This window comes from Haliotis cracherodii, unplaced genomic scaffold, assembly GCF_022045235.1.
Source record: "Haliotis cracherodii isolate W230 unplaced genomic scaffold, xgHalCrac1.p SCAF_5, whole genome shotgun sequence".
In the NCBI taxonomy this organism is placed as follows: domain Eukaryota; kingdom Metazoa; phylum Mollusca; class Gastropoda; order Lepetellida; family Haliotidae; genus Haliotis; species Haliotis cracherodii.
In genome coordinates, this window is record NW_027266308.1 from 13,676,618 (window position 1) to 13,691,979 (window position 15,362).

Below are 15,362 nucleotides of genomic sequence, written 5' to 3' on the forward strand. Positions count from 1 at the left end.
GGCCTTTTCAATAATTTTGGCAAATTAGGTTTTCCCTGAAACAGCAGAACACTTCAATAGAGAGTGAATACTGACTGTGAATAGCTGGTAAACAAATCGCTTTCCTTAAAGTTTTTACAATATTTAACAGGTGTTCAAGGCCTTCTAAAGGCAATATCATGGACATCTTAAGGCCATCATCAAAGTTCAAGGCTTCTTCATGTCTGTCCGGACCCTGGAAGCAATGATGGCAATCAAACTTGAAACTTTTCAGAAAGATCTAACATGTGTAAAGAGATATACAGTTCTGAGATTCATTCCAGAAACATCTAGACAACCCTATCCAGGTTCTAAATCACACCTGTTTCCATGGGAACAACAAAAATCAAAATTCATAAAATTAACAAATCAGCAAAACCTCCAATTCTCCACCAGGTTAATATATGAGAAATAAGAATTGATTCTGAGAAAAATATGAACTGAACGCCAAAGAATATTTTTCCTTCAAAGTTTTTACATCTCACAAATTTTGTTGAAAGAAATAGTAAAACATAAAATATATGCACACAAAAAGTCTGAGTCTCATAGTTACAGTGCTAATTATGGTGATTAATGCTTCCATTCATCATGCACTCATTTACTGCTTGCCATCAAATGAAGACCCAAGAACTATTTCCCTGTATACTTACTCTACATAACGTTTTTTTTCCAAACAAGCAGATCACTGCTGCCATTTAGCTAATTCCATTTCCTTTGAAATACATAAAACAATCTTCTAACAGTCTTCAAACACAGAAGACATTATGCTATTTGAGGAACACTGGTATTGATTTATTTCTTTACACTTGAGGCTCCATGGGACTGGATTTCTTGACAATACGCTATAGGGAAATAGTATAAACGTGCACTTTTACCCCACGTTCATTCTGCATTAAAGGAGGACTATGCTGAAACTTGTTTATTTACATAAGCTTGTTTGTCTTAATGGTAAATAAAACCATTTCCATAATCAATAGAAATTTCTGCTAATTACAAAGTTGATTGTACGATTCCGACTACATCATAAGCATGTGTTTATGATTCACTATCAAACAGTGATGATACCAGGTGATTGGGAAAAAGTGAGCAGAAGGAAATTGCACTGGACATCATTTTTGTCGCTGATGCTTTCCTTTTGAGTGAGTGAGTGAGTATGGTTTTACGCCGCTTTTTTAGCAATATTCAAGCAATATCACGGCAGGGGACACCAGAAATGGGCTTCACACATTGTACCCATGTCGGGAATCGAACCCGGGTCTTCAGCGTGACGGGGGAACGCTTTAACCACAAGGCTACCCGACCGCCCGCTTTCCTTTTTGAAATGTCCTCCACATGTCTACCATTAAACGTTTTGCCAGCTTCACTGAGGCCTTGAATGCTGTAACCCTGATCAAACAACTTTTGAGCAAGAGTTGTATGACGCTCTTTGAAATCTTTGGAGCAAGATGATGCTCGAATGTACCTCAAAAGTTGTGAAATGTACACACCAAGGGATGGAGCTGCAAAAATATTGCTTGACAAAGGGAAAGTTGACTATTGGATAGTTGAAGTCATCTCTCTTGTGGAGAGTATTGTTTTCACTCTGAACATAGATCAAAGTATGAATCCATATCAAACAAAACTATACTGACCTGCAAAAGAAATGTCACCATGGATAGATATATGATAAATCTTATTTGTCCAAACAATGTAAACATACTTTGAGATATATTAAAAAGATGAAATTTGGCAAAACTGATCATCAAGATTGGAATTAAAGTGTCAAATATTCTTTAAGTGAAACACAACACTAGTCTCTGAGAAAATGGCATCACAAGTCAGTATCTCATGTGTCCACCATGTGCATTGATGACTGCCGTGCAACATCGATACATGGAATGGATGAGGCGGTTGATGAAGGCCATAGGCACTTGAGCCCACACTCTGAAGAACGCCTGACGCAGTTTAGCTGCAGTTGTCGGCCTTGGTCGGACGTCATTTAGCCGTCTTTGAATCTCGTCCCTCAGGTGAACAATGGGATTTAAATTGGGACTGAGGGCAGGGCACTGCATGGTTCTGATGCCATTCTGCTGGAGGAAATCTCTTGTTGCTCTTGCAGTGTGGGCACGGGCATTATCATGCTGGAACTCCTGGTTGAGGCGACGTGCCAAATGAGGTATGGCGTTTGGTTGCAAAACTTGATCAATGTACCGAGCTGCTGTGACACCATTGCCTCTACCAGGACAGGTGTTCTGGAAGACCACAGGGCCCACCTCTGTGCAAGACCAAGAGCAATTCCACCCCACACCATGATTCTCGGACCAGCCCTCGAGTCTCTCTCAATAACACAAGCATCCAAATAACGTTCCCCACGGCGTTGCCAGACTCTCTCTCTGCCATCTGCTGTTGAGATACAGTAACGGCTGTCGTCTTACAAGAGGACTCCTCTCCACTGCTGGTGCTGTGTTGCTCACTGTAGACAGTCCCGGTGATGACCTGGTGTGGCCTGTGACAGTGGAGGTGTCTGCTCCTCAATCATCGACACACGGTGTCCAGACTTATGTGTCCACACTGGTGTGTCCCCATGATCTATCGAGCAGCTTCCGCAGCAGTAACAAAGTGATCTTGAAGATGCTGTCGCACAATCTGACAATCCTGACGTCGGGTGTTGACCCTTGGTCTTCCACTATGTGGTCAGTCATCTGTAGTGTTGGTGGTGTGGTGCCGTTGTTGGAGCCTGTATATGGTCCTTACATAGACTTGAAATGCATTGGTTACTAGCCGGGCGGTTGGTCCAGCTTGCAATCATCCAAGGGCTTGGTGTCGCTGATTTCTTGTCAATATTGACATGTGGTAGCAATTCAATAACGAATGAATGTTATCTGATCTGGGTGGATTTTTATAGTGCAAGAAATGCGGGAATGCATGTGCATTTCAATTTGCACGGAACTCACGTGCATCGGGTTACCATGGCTGTTGAAGTGATGCGTTTGGGCGATCGGTTTAATTCATCTGCTTTGTTTTTTCATCATCAAATTTAATTTTTCCGGACAAGATAATGTTAAATTTTAGAAACTTTGACAAAAATTACCCAGATATTTAAATGTCAACCTTTCATGCAATGTTACGTGGGGTGACATTTCTTTTGTGGTTCAGTATATAATAATCTTAAACCAATCCAAATTTTTAAACCTGTAGCAAGATATATTTTCATAAACCTTTTGGATTTAATGCTATATGCTCATTTCCTCCAACTGTTTATAAAATAAAACCAACAAAACCCTAAACCATTCTAATAAAAAACATTAAGCCAGACCTTCTTTCATAAATCTTTCAGAAATTAATTTTTTTCTGAGCTTGTTTATTCAGAATTTGAATTCTTTAGCTTGTATGTAATCACAAGAAAGATACATGCATTTTCGGGTCCCATTAAATCAGCAATTTACAAGCACCACTATCATGATGAACATGATTTGTTTGTGCAGAGACTGGTTCGTGCACACACAGTCATGGCCTCGTGCAAGTTTTAATAAGGACGAAGGCAATACCTAACTTCAAGTTGAAGCATGGTGGCCCAGCTCTAGTCTAATGACTTGCTTCCCTCTCCGTAATGAATAAACATACAAATTAGAGTGGACCACAGACATCACTTAAACCCATGAAATCAATGGCAGCCAGAAATTACATGGCTGATAAAAAATAGCCCTCAATTATGACGATCTATTTCCAGATACACATGATCACCATATTGAACAGCGCTAGCTTCTATCAGATTAACAGTCATAATTATATTGTGTATTCTAATTAATATACCGTAGTGTTATTCTCAATGACAAACTGTTATCTGTTCTTTATAATACATGAAACTGAACTGCTTTGTCAAATTTTCGAACACACCGAAATGTATCGGTAGCGACTTTCTATCTGGTTTTAGTACCTGAAGACCTTTCTAAAATCATCAAATAATGCTTGGAGTTATTTAAATGGTAAAAGGTAATCAAATTTACCGCCACACCACAAGTGGCAAAGCGTGCTCTTGGAGAAGCCCATTTTCATTATTGAATAACAATATGTTCTTAAGAGTAGAGTACTTTCTGTTAAATTGAACCAATGTCTTGGAGCAAGAGTCCACCATCTTCACACAGTAATGTTTCTTACACTTGAGCATGGCAGATACGTAAATGTTGTGCTAATCAATGTCCACTAGGGGGCACATGTAGGGCTTACATCTGTGTATGTCATATATACTACTCAAAAGAAGTTAAGCATCACCTGATTCTTTCATATTACTATAGTTAATCTCTCATGTCATGACAGTTTAACTTTACCATTATGAAAGAATCGGGTGATCCTTAACTTCTTTTGAGTAGTATAGAATACTAAACTCACTCCCATGTAATTCCCATTTTATGAAACGAGTGAATAGTTCTGGTATCTGACTCACTTTCGCTCAGCAGATGCCAGAATTATTCACTTGTTTCATAAAATGGGTTCTGTGTTTTCTTGAGTACAGTGCACACTTTTTTTTCTAAAAAAAACCCACTGTTGTGTAGAAGGGGGTGCATTACACACGCCATAGTGAGTTTGGATGTTTTCTTTCCCCCAACACAAAAACATTACCGTGAGCAGTTCAAGTGTTCATTGTATATCTGGTGTTATGTTTGTAACTTATTTCATTAATTTAATTCCTATTAATATTGTTTAAATTTATTTCGGTGAAATCGTGTGTGAAGGGATCTTAAGATCGCACAACTCACCGTTCGTTATTAACAGCAACCACGGTCAGCAACCACATATATCATAAATGCCATACTTTGACTCGTTAAAAGTCATATTTATTGTAGTTTGAGGATTCTATGTCATGTTATTCTCATGATCACGTGCGCAGGAGCCTCAATGGTGACTGGTCAAATTGTTCTATGTGAAAAAAATACCCTGCAATAACGATCAGCTGCACCAAAGTGCTACGCTTAGGGTTAGTATTATTTTAAATATATTTAGTAAAAGCTGCAACTAAAATAAAAAGACATTGGAACATTTTATTCTTGAAAAAAGAAGAAGTTTCAAATACAATTTCACCCCAATCCTTTAAATTAATCACCGATAAATTCCAAGAAAACGTGTGTACAGCTTATTGCTATTTCCAGCTTAGTTTACAAGAAAATACACAAGGTAATCTTATTCCCTGGATCCAAAACAATGCCTCTCTCTACCGTGGCACATGTAGACACAGACCTGTGTATGTCACACTTATATGCATGGCGGGTCTCTATAGTATGTATGGCAGGTCTCTATAGTATGCATGGTGGGTCTCTATAGTATGCATGGCGGGTCTCTATAGTATGCATGGCAAGTCTCTATATTATGCATGGCGGGTCTCTATAGTATGCATGGTGGGTCTCTATAGTATGCATGGCGGGTCTCTATAGTATGTATGGCAGGTCTCTATAGTATGCATGGCAGGTCTCTATAGTATGCATGGCAGGTCTTTATAGTATGCATGGTGGGTCTCCATAGTATGCATGGCGGGTCTCTATAGTATGCATGGCGGGTCTCTATAGTATGCATGGCGGGTCTCTATAGTATGCATGGCAGGTCTCTATAGTATGCATAGCGGGTCTCTATAGTATGTATGGCAGGTCTCTATAGTATGCATGGCGGGTCTCTATAGTATGCATGGCAGGTCTCTATAGTATGCATGGTGGGTCTCTATAGTATGCATGGCGGGTCTCTATAGTATGCATGGCAGGTCTCTATAGTATGCATGGCGGGTCTCTATAGTATGTATGGCAGGTCTCTATAGTATGCATGGCAGGTCTCTATAGTATGCATGGTGGGTCTCTATAGTATGTATGGCGGGTCTCTATAGTATGCATGGCAGGTCTCTATAGTATGCATGGCGGGTCTCTATAGTATGCATGGCAGGTCTCTATAGTATGCATAGCGGGTCTCTATAGTATGTACGACAGGTCTCTATACTGTGGCACATGTAGACTTAGATCTGTGAATGTCAGACTCGAATGCATGGTGGGTCTCAATACTGTGGCACATGTAGACTTAGATCTGTGAATGTCAGACTCGAATGCATGGTGGGTCTCTTTTCTGTGGCACATGTAGACTTAGATCTGTGAATGTCAGACTCGAATGCATGGTGGGTATCAATTCTGATCTGACTTTAATGAGAATGAAGAACTGCAATCCTCCAACTACATTTCACATCCACTAAGTCAACCCAGCAAAACAGGTGCTACAACTCTTTAATTTTATAACTACTAGGGGCCCTGGTGGCCAAGGTACCTAGATATGCTATGATCCAATGATGCTATGATTCTGGTGTCCCCCGCTGTGATATTGCTTAAAGCGGCGTAAAACCATACTCACTCCAATTCAATCAGGAAGATGGATAATACTGCAGATATTGTGTACAGATGATTTTACATTTTAGTTGAAAATATCTCTTCATGATGAAAATTGCAAATGCATTATTCAGAAACAGACTGACGTAGCCAAAATGTTCATAATGAAATATAACTTTTTAAATCTGTTATGCAGATTAGTAAAAACCTGTTAAACGATATCGATACAGAATAAAGAAGAATTAATAAGCACAACTTTAAAATGACTATCATGATCCCTGGTGCACAGTTGGCTTGTCTAGTATAGCAAGACAGTGATTTGCTGGTGGTGAAAAAATGTACAGAAAATCATTTTTTTAAATGATCGAATTAACCCCCACGAGGATAACTAGTTGTATGAATTGATCAGTTGTAATCAAATGTGTTAAAGACTAAAACTACTTAAAACCTTAAAATTCTAACCAAGATCTTTTTGAGAGACATCTAAATTTAGAATAAAATCAGTTAGCTAATCTTCCAAAGGCTGCAGATGGCAATGCAAATTTATATCCAATTGCTTCTAAAGGTTGTGAAACTAACAAGGTCAAGTTGGACTGAAGACTATATGCCACACAACCTATTCCAGCAACTTTCTGCCTTGAACATTCCTCCCGCTATCTCTCTACAGTAAAATATTGAACCAATATTCATTTTCATGAAATGATTGAATTACAAAAATGCAAGCTGAGTAAAATTAGACATTGGAAGTAGTTGTGAAATTAGCTGAGACCTTCTATTGTTGCACAACAAACGGTTGTGGGGGAAGCAGTTTTTGTCTAGTCAAGTCAGATTTCAACACAAGCGTATCTAGGCAACGTACTTTGATGTGAATTAAAGGCAAATGTGAAAATCAGGATAGAAATCACCATTAAACTGGAGAACAGACACTGCTTCTCTCAAGCAAGTCACAGATTAGGAAGAGATGGTGTTTCTCTCAAGCAAGTCACAGATTAGGAAGATGGTGTTTCTCTCAAGCAAGTCACAGATTAGGAAGGGATGGTGTTGCTCTCAAGCAAGTCACATAGTTGGAGGAGATGGTGCTTCTGTCAAGCAAGTCACAGAGTTGGAGATGGTGTTTCTCTCAAGCAAGTCACAGAGTTGGAGGAGATGGTGCTTCTCTCAAGCAAGTCACAGAGTTGGAGGAGACATTGCTTCTCTCAAGCAAGTCACAGAGTTGGAGAAGACACTGCCCCTCTCAAGCAAGTCACAGAGTTGGAGGAGACGGTGCTTCTGTCAAGCAAGTCACAGAGTTGGAGGAAACACTGCCTCTCTCAAGCAAGTCAGAGTTGGAGGAGACGGTGCTTCTGTCAAGCAAGTCACAGAGCTGGAGGAGACACTGCCTCTCTCAAGCAAGTCAGAGTTGGAGGAGACGGTGCTTCTCTCAAGCAAGTCACAGAGTTGGGAGGAGACACTGCCTCTCTCAAGCAAGTCACAGAGTTGGAGGAGATGGTGCTCCTCTCAAGCAAGTCACAGAGTTGGAGGAGACGGTGTTTCTCTCAAGCAAGTCACAGAGCTGGAGGAGACACTGCCTCTCTCAAGCAAGTCACAGAGTTGGAGGAGACGTTGCTTCTGTCAAGCAAGTCACAGAGCTGGAGGAGACACTGCCTCTCTCAAGCAAGTCACAGAGTTGGAGGAGATGGTGCTCCTCTCAAGCAAGTCATAGAGCTGGAGGAGACACTGCCCCTCTCAAGCAAGTCACAGGCTTTGGAGGAGACACTGCCTCTCTCAAACAAGTCACAGAGTTGGAGGAGACAGTGCTTCTGTCAAGCAAGTCACACGGTTGGAGGAGATGGTGTTTCTCTCAAGCATGTCACTCAGTTGGAGGAGATGGTGTTTCAAACAAGTCACAGAGTTGGGAGGAGACACTGCCTCTCTCAAGCAAGTCACAGAGTTGGAGGAGACAGTGCTTCTGTCAAGCAAGTCACAGAGTTGGAGGAGACGGTGTTTCTCTCAAGCATGTCACTCAGTTGGAGGAGATGGTATTTCTCTCAAGCAAGTCACAGAGTTGGAGGAGACAGTGTTTCTCTCAAGCAAGTCACAGAGTTGGAGGAGATGGTGCTCCTCTCAAGCAAGTCACAGAGTTGGTGGAGACACTGCCTCTATCAAGCAAGTCACAGAGTTGGAGGAGACACTGCCTCTATCAAGCAAGTCACAGAGTTGGGAGGAGACACTGCCTCTCTCAAGCAAGTCACAGAGTTGTAGGAGACAGTGCTTCTGTCAAGCAAGTCACACAGTTGGAGGAGACGGTGTTTCTCTCAAGCATGTCAGTCAGTTGGAAGAGATGGTGCTTCTGTCAAGCAAGTCCCAGAGTTGGAGGAGACACTGCCCTCTCAAGCAAGTCACTGAGTTTATGTTTGTTTTATGAGAATTGGTTAGAATTGGATGCAATTCCATATGTACCATATATTATCTTGGGGTTTTTTTCAGGTGGACACTTGACTTGACTTTGCATGTGTTTGTGATGAGTGCCACCAGTGGACTGGATACATTCAACATTTTGCAAAACCTGGTATCATCACTATTTGATAGTGATTCATAAACACATGTTCATGATATAGCTGGAACCGTTTCTTGTGAACATGGAAAGGGTTTTGTCACTTATATTTACAGATACGTACCCAACGTTCATGATTTTGGAAACGGTAAATGGCAAGAACAGTTGTCCCAGACCAACACTGCTAGTTATATGAACTAACAATTTCTGACCTTCTCACAGCACTAAGAGGAAATCCTGCCCAGTGGTTTTAGGCTTTAGCCAAATGTTCATGTCAAGAAAACCTGAAACTTTTGAGTTGAAGTATGTAGAGCATATGTTATTAGTGAAGTGAATGCATAAAACATGGTGGATTTATTCATTGTTTGCTGTTTTACGCCTTATGACGGCGGTCTGTAAATAATCAGCTCCAGACCAAGCTATCCAGTGACTGGCACCATCATAATGGATCAACACAATTGGGATACAATAACATGTTTCAACCCTGTCCATGAGTCTGACTGTAAGTGGCCTGTTATGACAAGTATTGGTAGCTGGGGACTAATTCTAACCTGGATCTTTACAGGTAAAAGAATGCTGGGGCTCTCATTATTATTATCATTTAATTTCCATGCAAAATTTTGTTAGAAAGTTTTGAATGGGTTTTGAGTTATGCTCTGGAAACGAACACCACCCTTATAGAACCAAGACCAACTTGTTGCAATGGAAACATAAAAAATATAAATTTCTAAAATTCCTAATTAGCAAAAGGCACAACTTCACCACTTGAGTGATATAAATGCAAAGTTTGATGAAGAAATTTTTAACAGTTTCGGAGTTTTGCTCCGGAAACAAACATCACTCACAAAGTCCAGCATGCTTTCATGAAAATAAAAAAATTGGAAAAATTCCAAAATAGCAAAAGGCACAATTTCACCACTTAAGTGATATAAATGCAAAGTTTGATGAAGAAATATTTAACAATTTTCGAGTTCTGCTCCGGAAACGATTCAGACAGACAGACGGATGGACGGACATGCCCATAGCTATAAACCCCCCCATTATATGCCGGGGGGATAATTATACAAAAGAACACAGTCAGAAAGAAATAAAGTCAATAAAAAAAAATGTCATCCCAGAATTAATTAATTGCCAAGATAAGCAAAGCCAATTAACAACACACAAAATCAAAACTTTCCTCACAGACAATCATGTTTCCAAGAGCAGGACATCACACACACAATAAACAGTGGAACAGATATGCCACACGCTGGTCTGGTTGACCCCTTGGGGTTGGACGCTAGACACATGTAGGTGGACCATCTATCACCCCAAATCTCAATCTCTGTACAGGTCCATCAAAACCTCATCAAATAGGTCGATCATCTCATGGCCCAATCAGCCAGCTCGGAAGGAGCTGTGTGGCTGACAGGGTGTGAAATACAAAGTTACCGCTAACCACAGCCTCATTTGTTTCTGATAATTAAGACCACAAATACGCACATAATCTTCCGCTCTTGTCATAAATTTTGTTGCAACCGAGGAAATATTTGCATGCAACTTCCAAGATGTTTGAACTCATATCCAAATGATGCACTTTTGTTGTGCAACCAAGCAACACAAATGAATAAATTTCAAGATGGCTGCCTTCCCTCAATGTCACCTGTGAGATCATCTGAATGAGAGGTAACATCGTTCGAAATACAGCATGTACAGAACTAAACAAACAAAGATTTTCTGTATCATTCATTACATTTTGGATTTTTCTGCAATGGCAATGCATTGTCAAAAGGGATTATTTGGTCACCATAGTAACAATTCTAAACATTACATCAAGATACTGACAAAGACCTACACTAATGGATACAGTCATAGAACAGAGGACTCTTAATGAGTGAGTGAGTTTGGTTTAATGCCGCTTTTAACAGTATTCCAGTCATATCACGGCGTGTCAGCTTAATGTGGGAGGAAAGCCTGAAGTGATTCAGGTCTCAGACGTTTACCGCTTCGGTGAAACCCACGAGCACAGGTATGGTGCTGACAAACCTAGAAACATAAAAGGGGTGAACCGGGATTTGAACCCACAGTGAACTGCGGCGCCTTAGACGACTGGGCCACCCATGCCCCCTCTAAAGAAGAGGCCGATTCTTACAAGGTCATATCGATTACTGAAAATTCAAAATGGCATCTCACCTTGGTCCTCCACATCCAGGTTCCTCATCATCCAGCTGACCAGATCCTGACCTGGAAACAAGACGAAGGCATTGTGAATTCCTATATGGACATAATAATAACTAGAATCATCATATGTACATCCTCAGGGTGGTCTGGGAAACTGTCTCCCCTCGGCTCCCTTCCTCTGTGAGATATTGTAATAATCTTATATACATTATCCATACATTTTGCACTAAAAAATAAAACATGCCCTGCACCTAAAACAATGTCACTAAAACTAATTTATACACATTAATACAGAAATTACTTGGCTAAGAAAGTTTGGTTTGTTTGTTTGTTGTTTAATGCCGCACTCAACACTTTTCCAGCTATATGACGCCATCTGCAAATAATGGAGTGAGGACGTGACAATCCAGTGATTGACATCATGAGCATTGATCCACGCAATTGGGATACAGTGACCTGTGAGCCTGGTCACCGTATCCAGTTAGTCGCCTCTTACAACGAGCATCCGGCCATGTTTGATGGTGACTAAAAATTAAACAAACAAGAAATGGTTGTTCAATGGTGATGTGTCTGATCCAGGTATCATGGCTGTGTTTTGGACCTAAGTTTGCAGTGTTATGGCAAATGTTTTTTTAAGCCTTCTAATGTTTTGATATTATTTGTAATTTTTCGGTCAAATCCAATTTTCAAGTGCATACTTTCTTTTGGCAGTTACTTATTTCTATCACAATAACTGATTCATGCAAACATAAACTACCAAGGGCACACTCACACATCTTTGAGCAATGAGTGAGTATGGTTTTACGCCATTTCAGCAATATTCCAGCAATTTCACGGCGGGGGGAAACCAGAAAAGGGGAATCACACATTGTAACCATGTCGGGAATCGAACCCGGGTCTTCGGCGTGACGAGTGAACGCTTTACCCACTAGGCTACCTGACAGCCCCACATCTTTAAGAGTGATGAGTGGCACAGCCAAAACACCCCATTTCTCTGTCTTCTGTACATTTTGCACTGAACGTCTTGAACGGATGACATGCTGGTCAATTAGACATCCCCTGCTGACATCTCCAGCCATTCTTGTGCATTTTAAAAAAATATATCAAATAACAACTTTTACATTAAGTTCAAAGTGTGCATCTTTTTTTATATATTTTTAAACTATACATTTATTAGGGCTGCAACGAATACACCATATGATTTATATCATGAATACGAATATTAATTCACAAATACAATAACAAGTCTGCAGCTGATGTATTATTTGTTATATTCAGGGAAACAATAACAACATAAATTATTTGACATGGTTTGTTAATCATTAATATATTATACATTTATATATTGCACTTATCCAGGTACTAGTATCTGCTCAAATGCAACAATGACCAGTGACCACAATACTGTCAAATTAAATATTATAAGAGTGTTATCTTTGAAGAAATCTATGCATATGATATGTCCTTATGGATATTTTTAGGTACAGGGTATGTGAATGCACATGATTGCATATTCATGAATATTCGATTCTAATGGCAACAAATAATGAATTCGATTCATGAATGGATACGGTTCGAATCGTAACAGCTCTAACATTTATATACCGCAGGTATCCAGGTACTAGCATCTGCTCAAATGCGGTTTTTATTTGTTCCCCGACCTGTGGATCCGTTTGCATTCCAGTTATCATTCTCAACTCCCTCGGGAGTATACAACCCAAGCTACCCAGGATCATGAGAAGGTTTTTACATCCACCTCACATATCGAGGATCCATTCCCTGCTGGGTGAACAGAGGCACATTTGAACTTAGTCACTTGCCCAGGGTGACACCACACTTGTAAATGCTTGTGTTTCTGGTGTATGTACATATTCGTTTTTCCACCATCTGGTCGTCTACCATCAGACGAGTGGGTTCTTTTGAGTGCACAGGGTGTATGTACTGTACACTAGGGGTAGTGACAACACTGTAAAGACCTTGAAACATTGTTGGTCCAAAGGCTGAATAACAACCAAGTCACTAGAGGGATACATTCTCAGCACCTGGCACTTGATAGCATGGTGCTTTTGACCACTTGCCCACTCATTTAAGAATCAATTTTTTCTAAATAGAAAAGGTTACAGATCAGGACTATTATGTGTAATAATTATTGTCCTGAAGACTGATCAAACACTTTCAAAAACTTCTCTAACTTGTTTTGTTCAGTATATAATTCATAGAACACTTGTGTAGGATGGCCAGTCCACATTATCTCACCCAGTACATAGAACACTTGTGTAGGATGGCCAGTCCACATTATCTAACCCAGTACATGGAAGACTGGTGTAGGATGACCAGTCCACATTATCTCACCCAGTACATAGAACACTTGTGTAGGATGGCCAGTCCACATTATCTAACCCAGTACATAGAACACTTGTGTAGGATGACCAGTCCACATTATCTCACCCAGTACATAGAACACTTGTGTAGGAAGTCCAAACAAAACATATCTCATGGTTAAGATAAGATATCAAAACATATAGAATGGTTGTGTAGTATGACTAGTCCATATTATCTAACCCAGAGCATAGAATAGTTTGGAAACACTTGGGGGAAACACAGGTATGACACTGACAAACTTAGAAATATAATAGAAATGAACTAGAATTCAAACTCACAATCATAGGTTTTACCTTCTAAGTTCTGTATATGCCAGGTAGGGTATGACAAACAAGTCAGTATTTATAGTGTTACCTTAGACATGAACCATAACGCACATGTTATCAAAATAGGGAAAATAAGATACCTTCATTTCCATCACTTCTATACAGAATATTACCAAAATGTATCTGTCATGCTGATGTCTTTTTTTAAATTCCCGAGTGAGTTTATGAAATTCCATCCAAATCGCATGTTGTGTCAAAATTTCCAAACACATAATCAATCAACAGAAGAGTATATAAAAATAACCAACTTAATTCCTAACCTACTTTTTTTACTATTGAACTAATGATAAATCTGTTCCTGACACTTTTTACTTTTCCCTGGAATATCCCTTGAAGGCCCCTAGCATGAAGCTTATGTCTGCACTTGGTGAACACACAGCTTCTACCAGGATCTTTCTCAGCCCAGGATTTCAGTTCTGAGGTCATTAGTTCCTTCCAAACTAGGTCTCCAGAATGATGAACCTCCACAAACAGGACAAAAAATGAAACGCAATTGATGCTGTAACATGAACTTCAGTAGGTCCTCCACTACTTGATCCAACATGACCCAATCCTAATCAGCAATACTCAAGGGCAAAGGCATTAAATATTCATGTCTCCAGTATGACAGTAAATCCAGACAATAATGCAACAATAATGCAGGCCTTGAAACAAGATTTCCGGATTACTTTCTGTCCAAATTGCCAAACTTTCCTTACTCTTGTAATTTGTTATGGTGTTCCCAAACTCTTGAAGAACTCAGCCTTATGTACATGTTTGGCAATATACCAAGTTCTGTCATTGCCCTCCGCTGTGGACCGACACCAGTGGTGTATATGTGACACAGTAAGTTCCTGATACAGAGCATCTCTCTCCATCACCAAATGGTGCTAAGGCTGGTCTGGGCAAGATGCTGAAGCTGCTCACCAAAAGTAAGGTATCATGGGCTGGACAAGGTGCTGAAGCTGCTGCCTAATAGTAAGGTATCATGGTCTGGACAAGGTGCTGTGGCTGCTGCCCAATAGTAAGGTATCATGGGCTGGACAAGGTGCTGTGGCTGCTGCCTAATAGTAAGGTATCATGGGCTGGACAAGGTGCTGAAGCTGCTGCCCAATAGTAAGGTATCATGGTCTGGAGAAGGTGCTGTGGCTGCTGCCCAATAGTAAGGTATCATGGTCTGGACAAGGTGCTGTGGCTGCTGCCCAATAGTAAGGTATCATAAGCTGGACAAGGTGCTGTGGCTGCTGCCTAATAGTAAGGTATCATGGGCTGGACAAGGTGCTGAAGCTGCTGCCCAATAGTAAGGTATCATGGTCTGGAGAAGGTGCTGTGGCTGCTGCCCAATAGTAAGGTATCATGGTCTGGACAAGGTGCAGAAAGCTGATGCCCAAAAGTAAGGTCTCATGGGCTGGACAAGGTGCTGTGGCAGCTGCCCAATAGTAAGGACAAGGTGCTAATGCTGCTGCCCAAAAGTAAGGTATCATGGGCTGGACAAGGTGCTGTGGCAGCTGCCCAATAGTAAGGTATCATGGTCTGGACAAGGTGCTAATTCTGCTGCCCAAAAGTAAGGTATCATGGGCTGGACAAGGTGCTGTGGCTGCTGCCTAATAGTAAGGTATCATGGTCTGG

At 40.6% G+C, this 15,362-nt stretch overlaps 1 protein-coding gene across 3 annotated transcripts in view; it reads right to left on the bottom strand.

The window, feature by feature from the left end:
• LOC139444305 (regulator of G-protein signaling 7-like) overlaps positions 1-15,362 on the bottom strand; it is a 148,008-nt gene that overhangs the window by 43,052 nt on the left and 89,594 nt on the right. For all 3 annotated transcript variants that reach the window (XM_071225240.1, XM_071225239.1, XM_071225241.1), the window contains exon 3: positions 11,059-11,109. In XM_071225240.1, the coding sequence (XP_071081341.1) occupies positions 11,059-11,109 (51 nt within the window). The remainder of the gene's footprint in view (positions 1-11,058; positions 11,110-15,362) is intronic.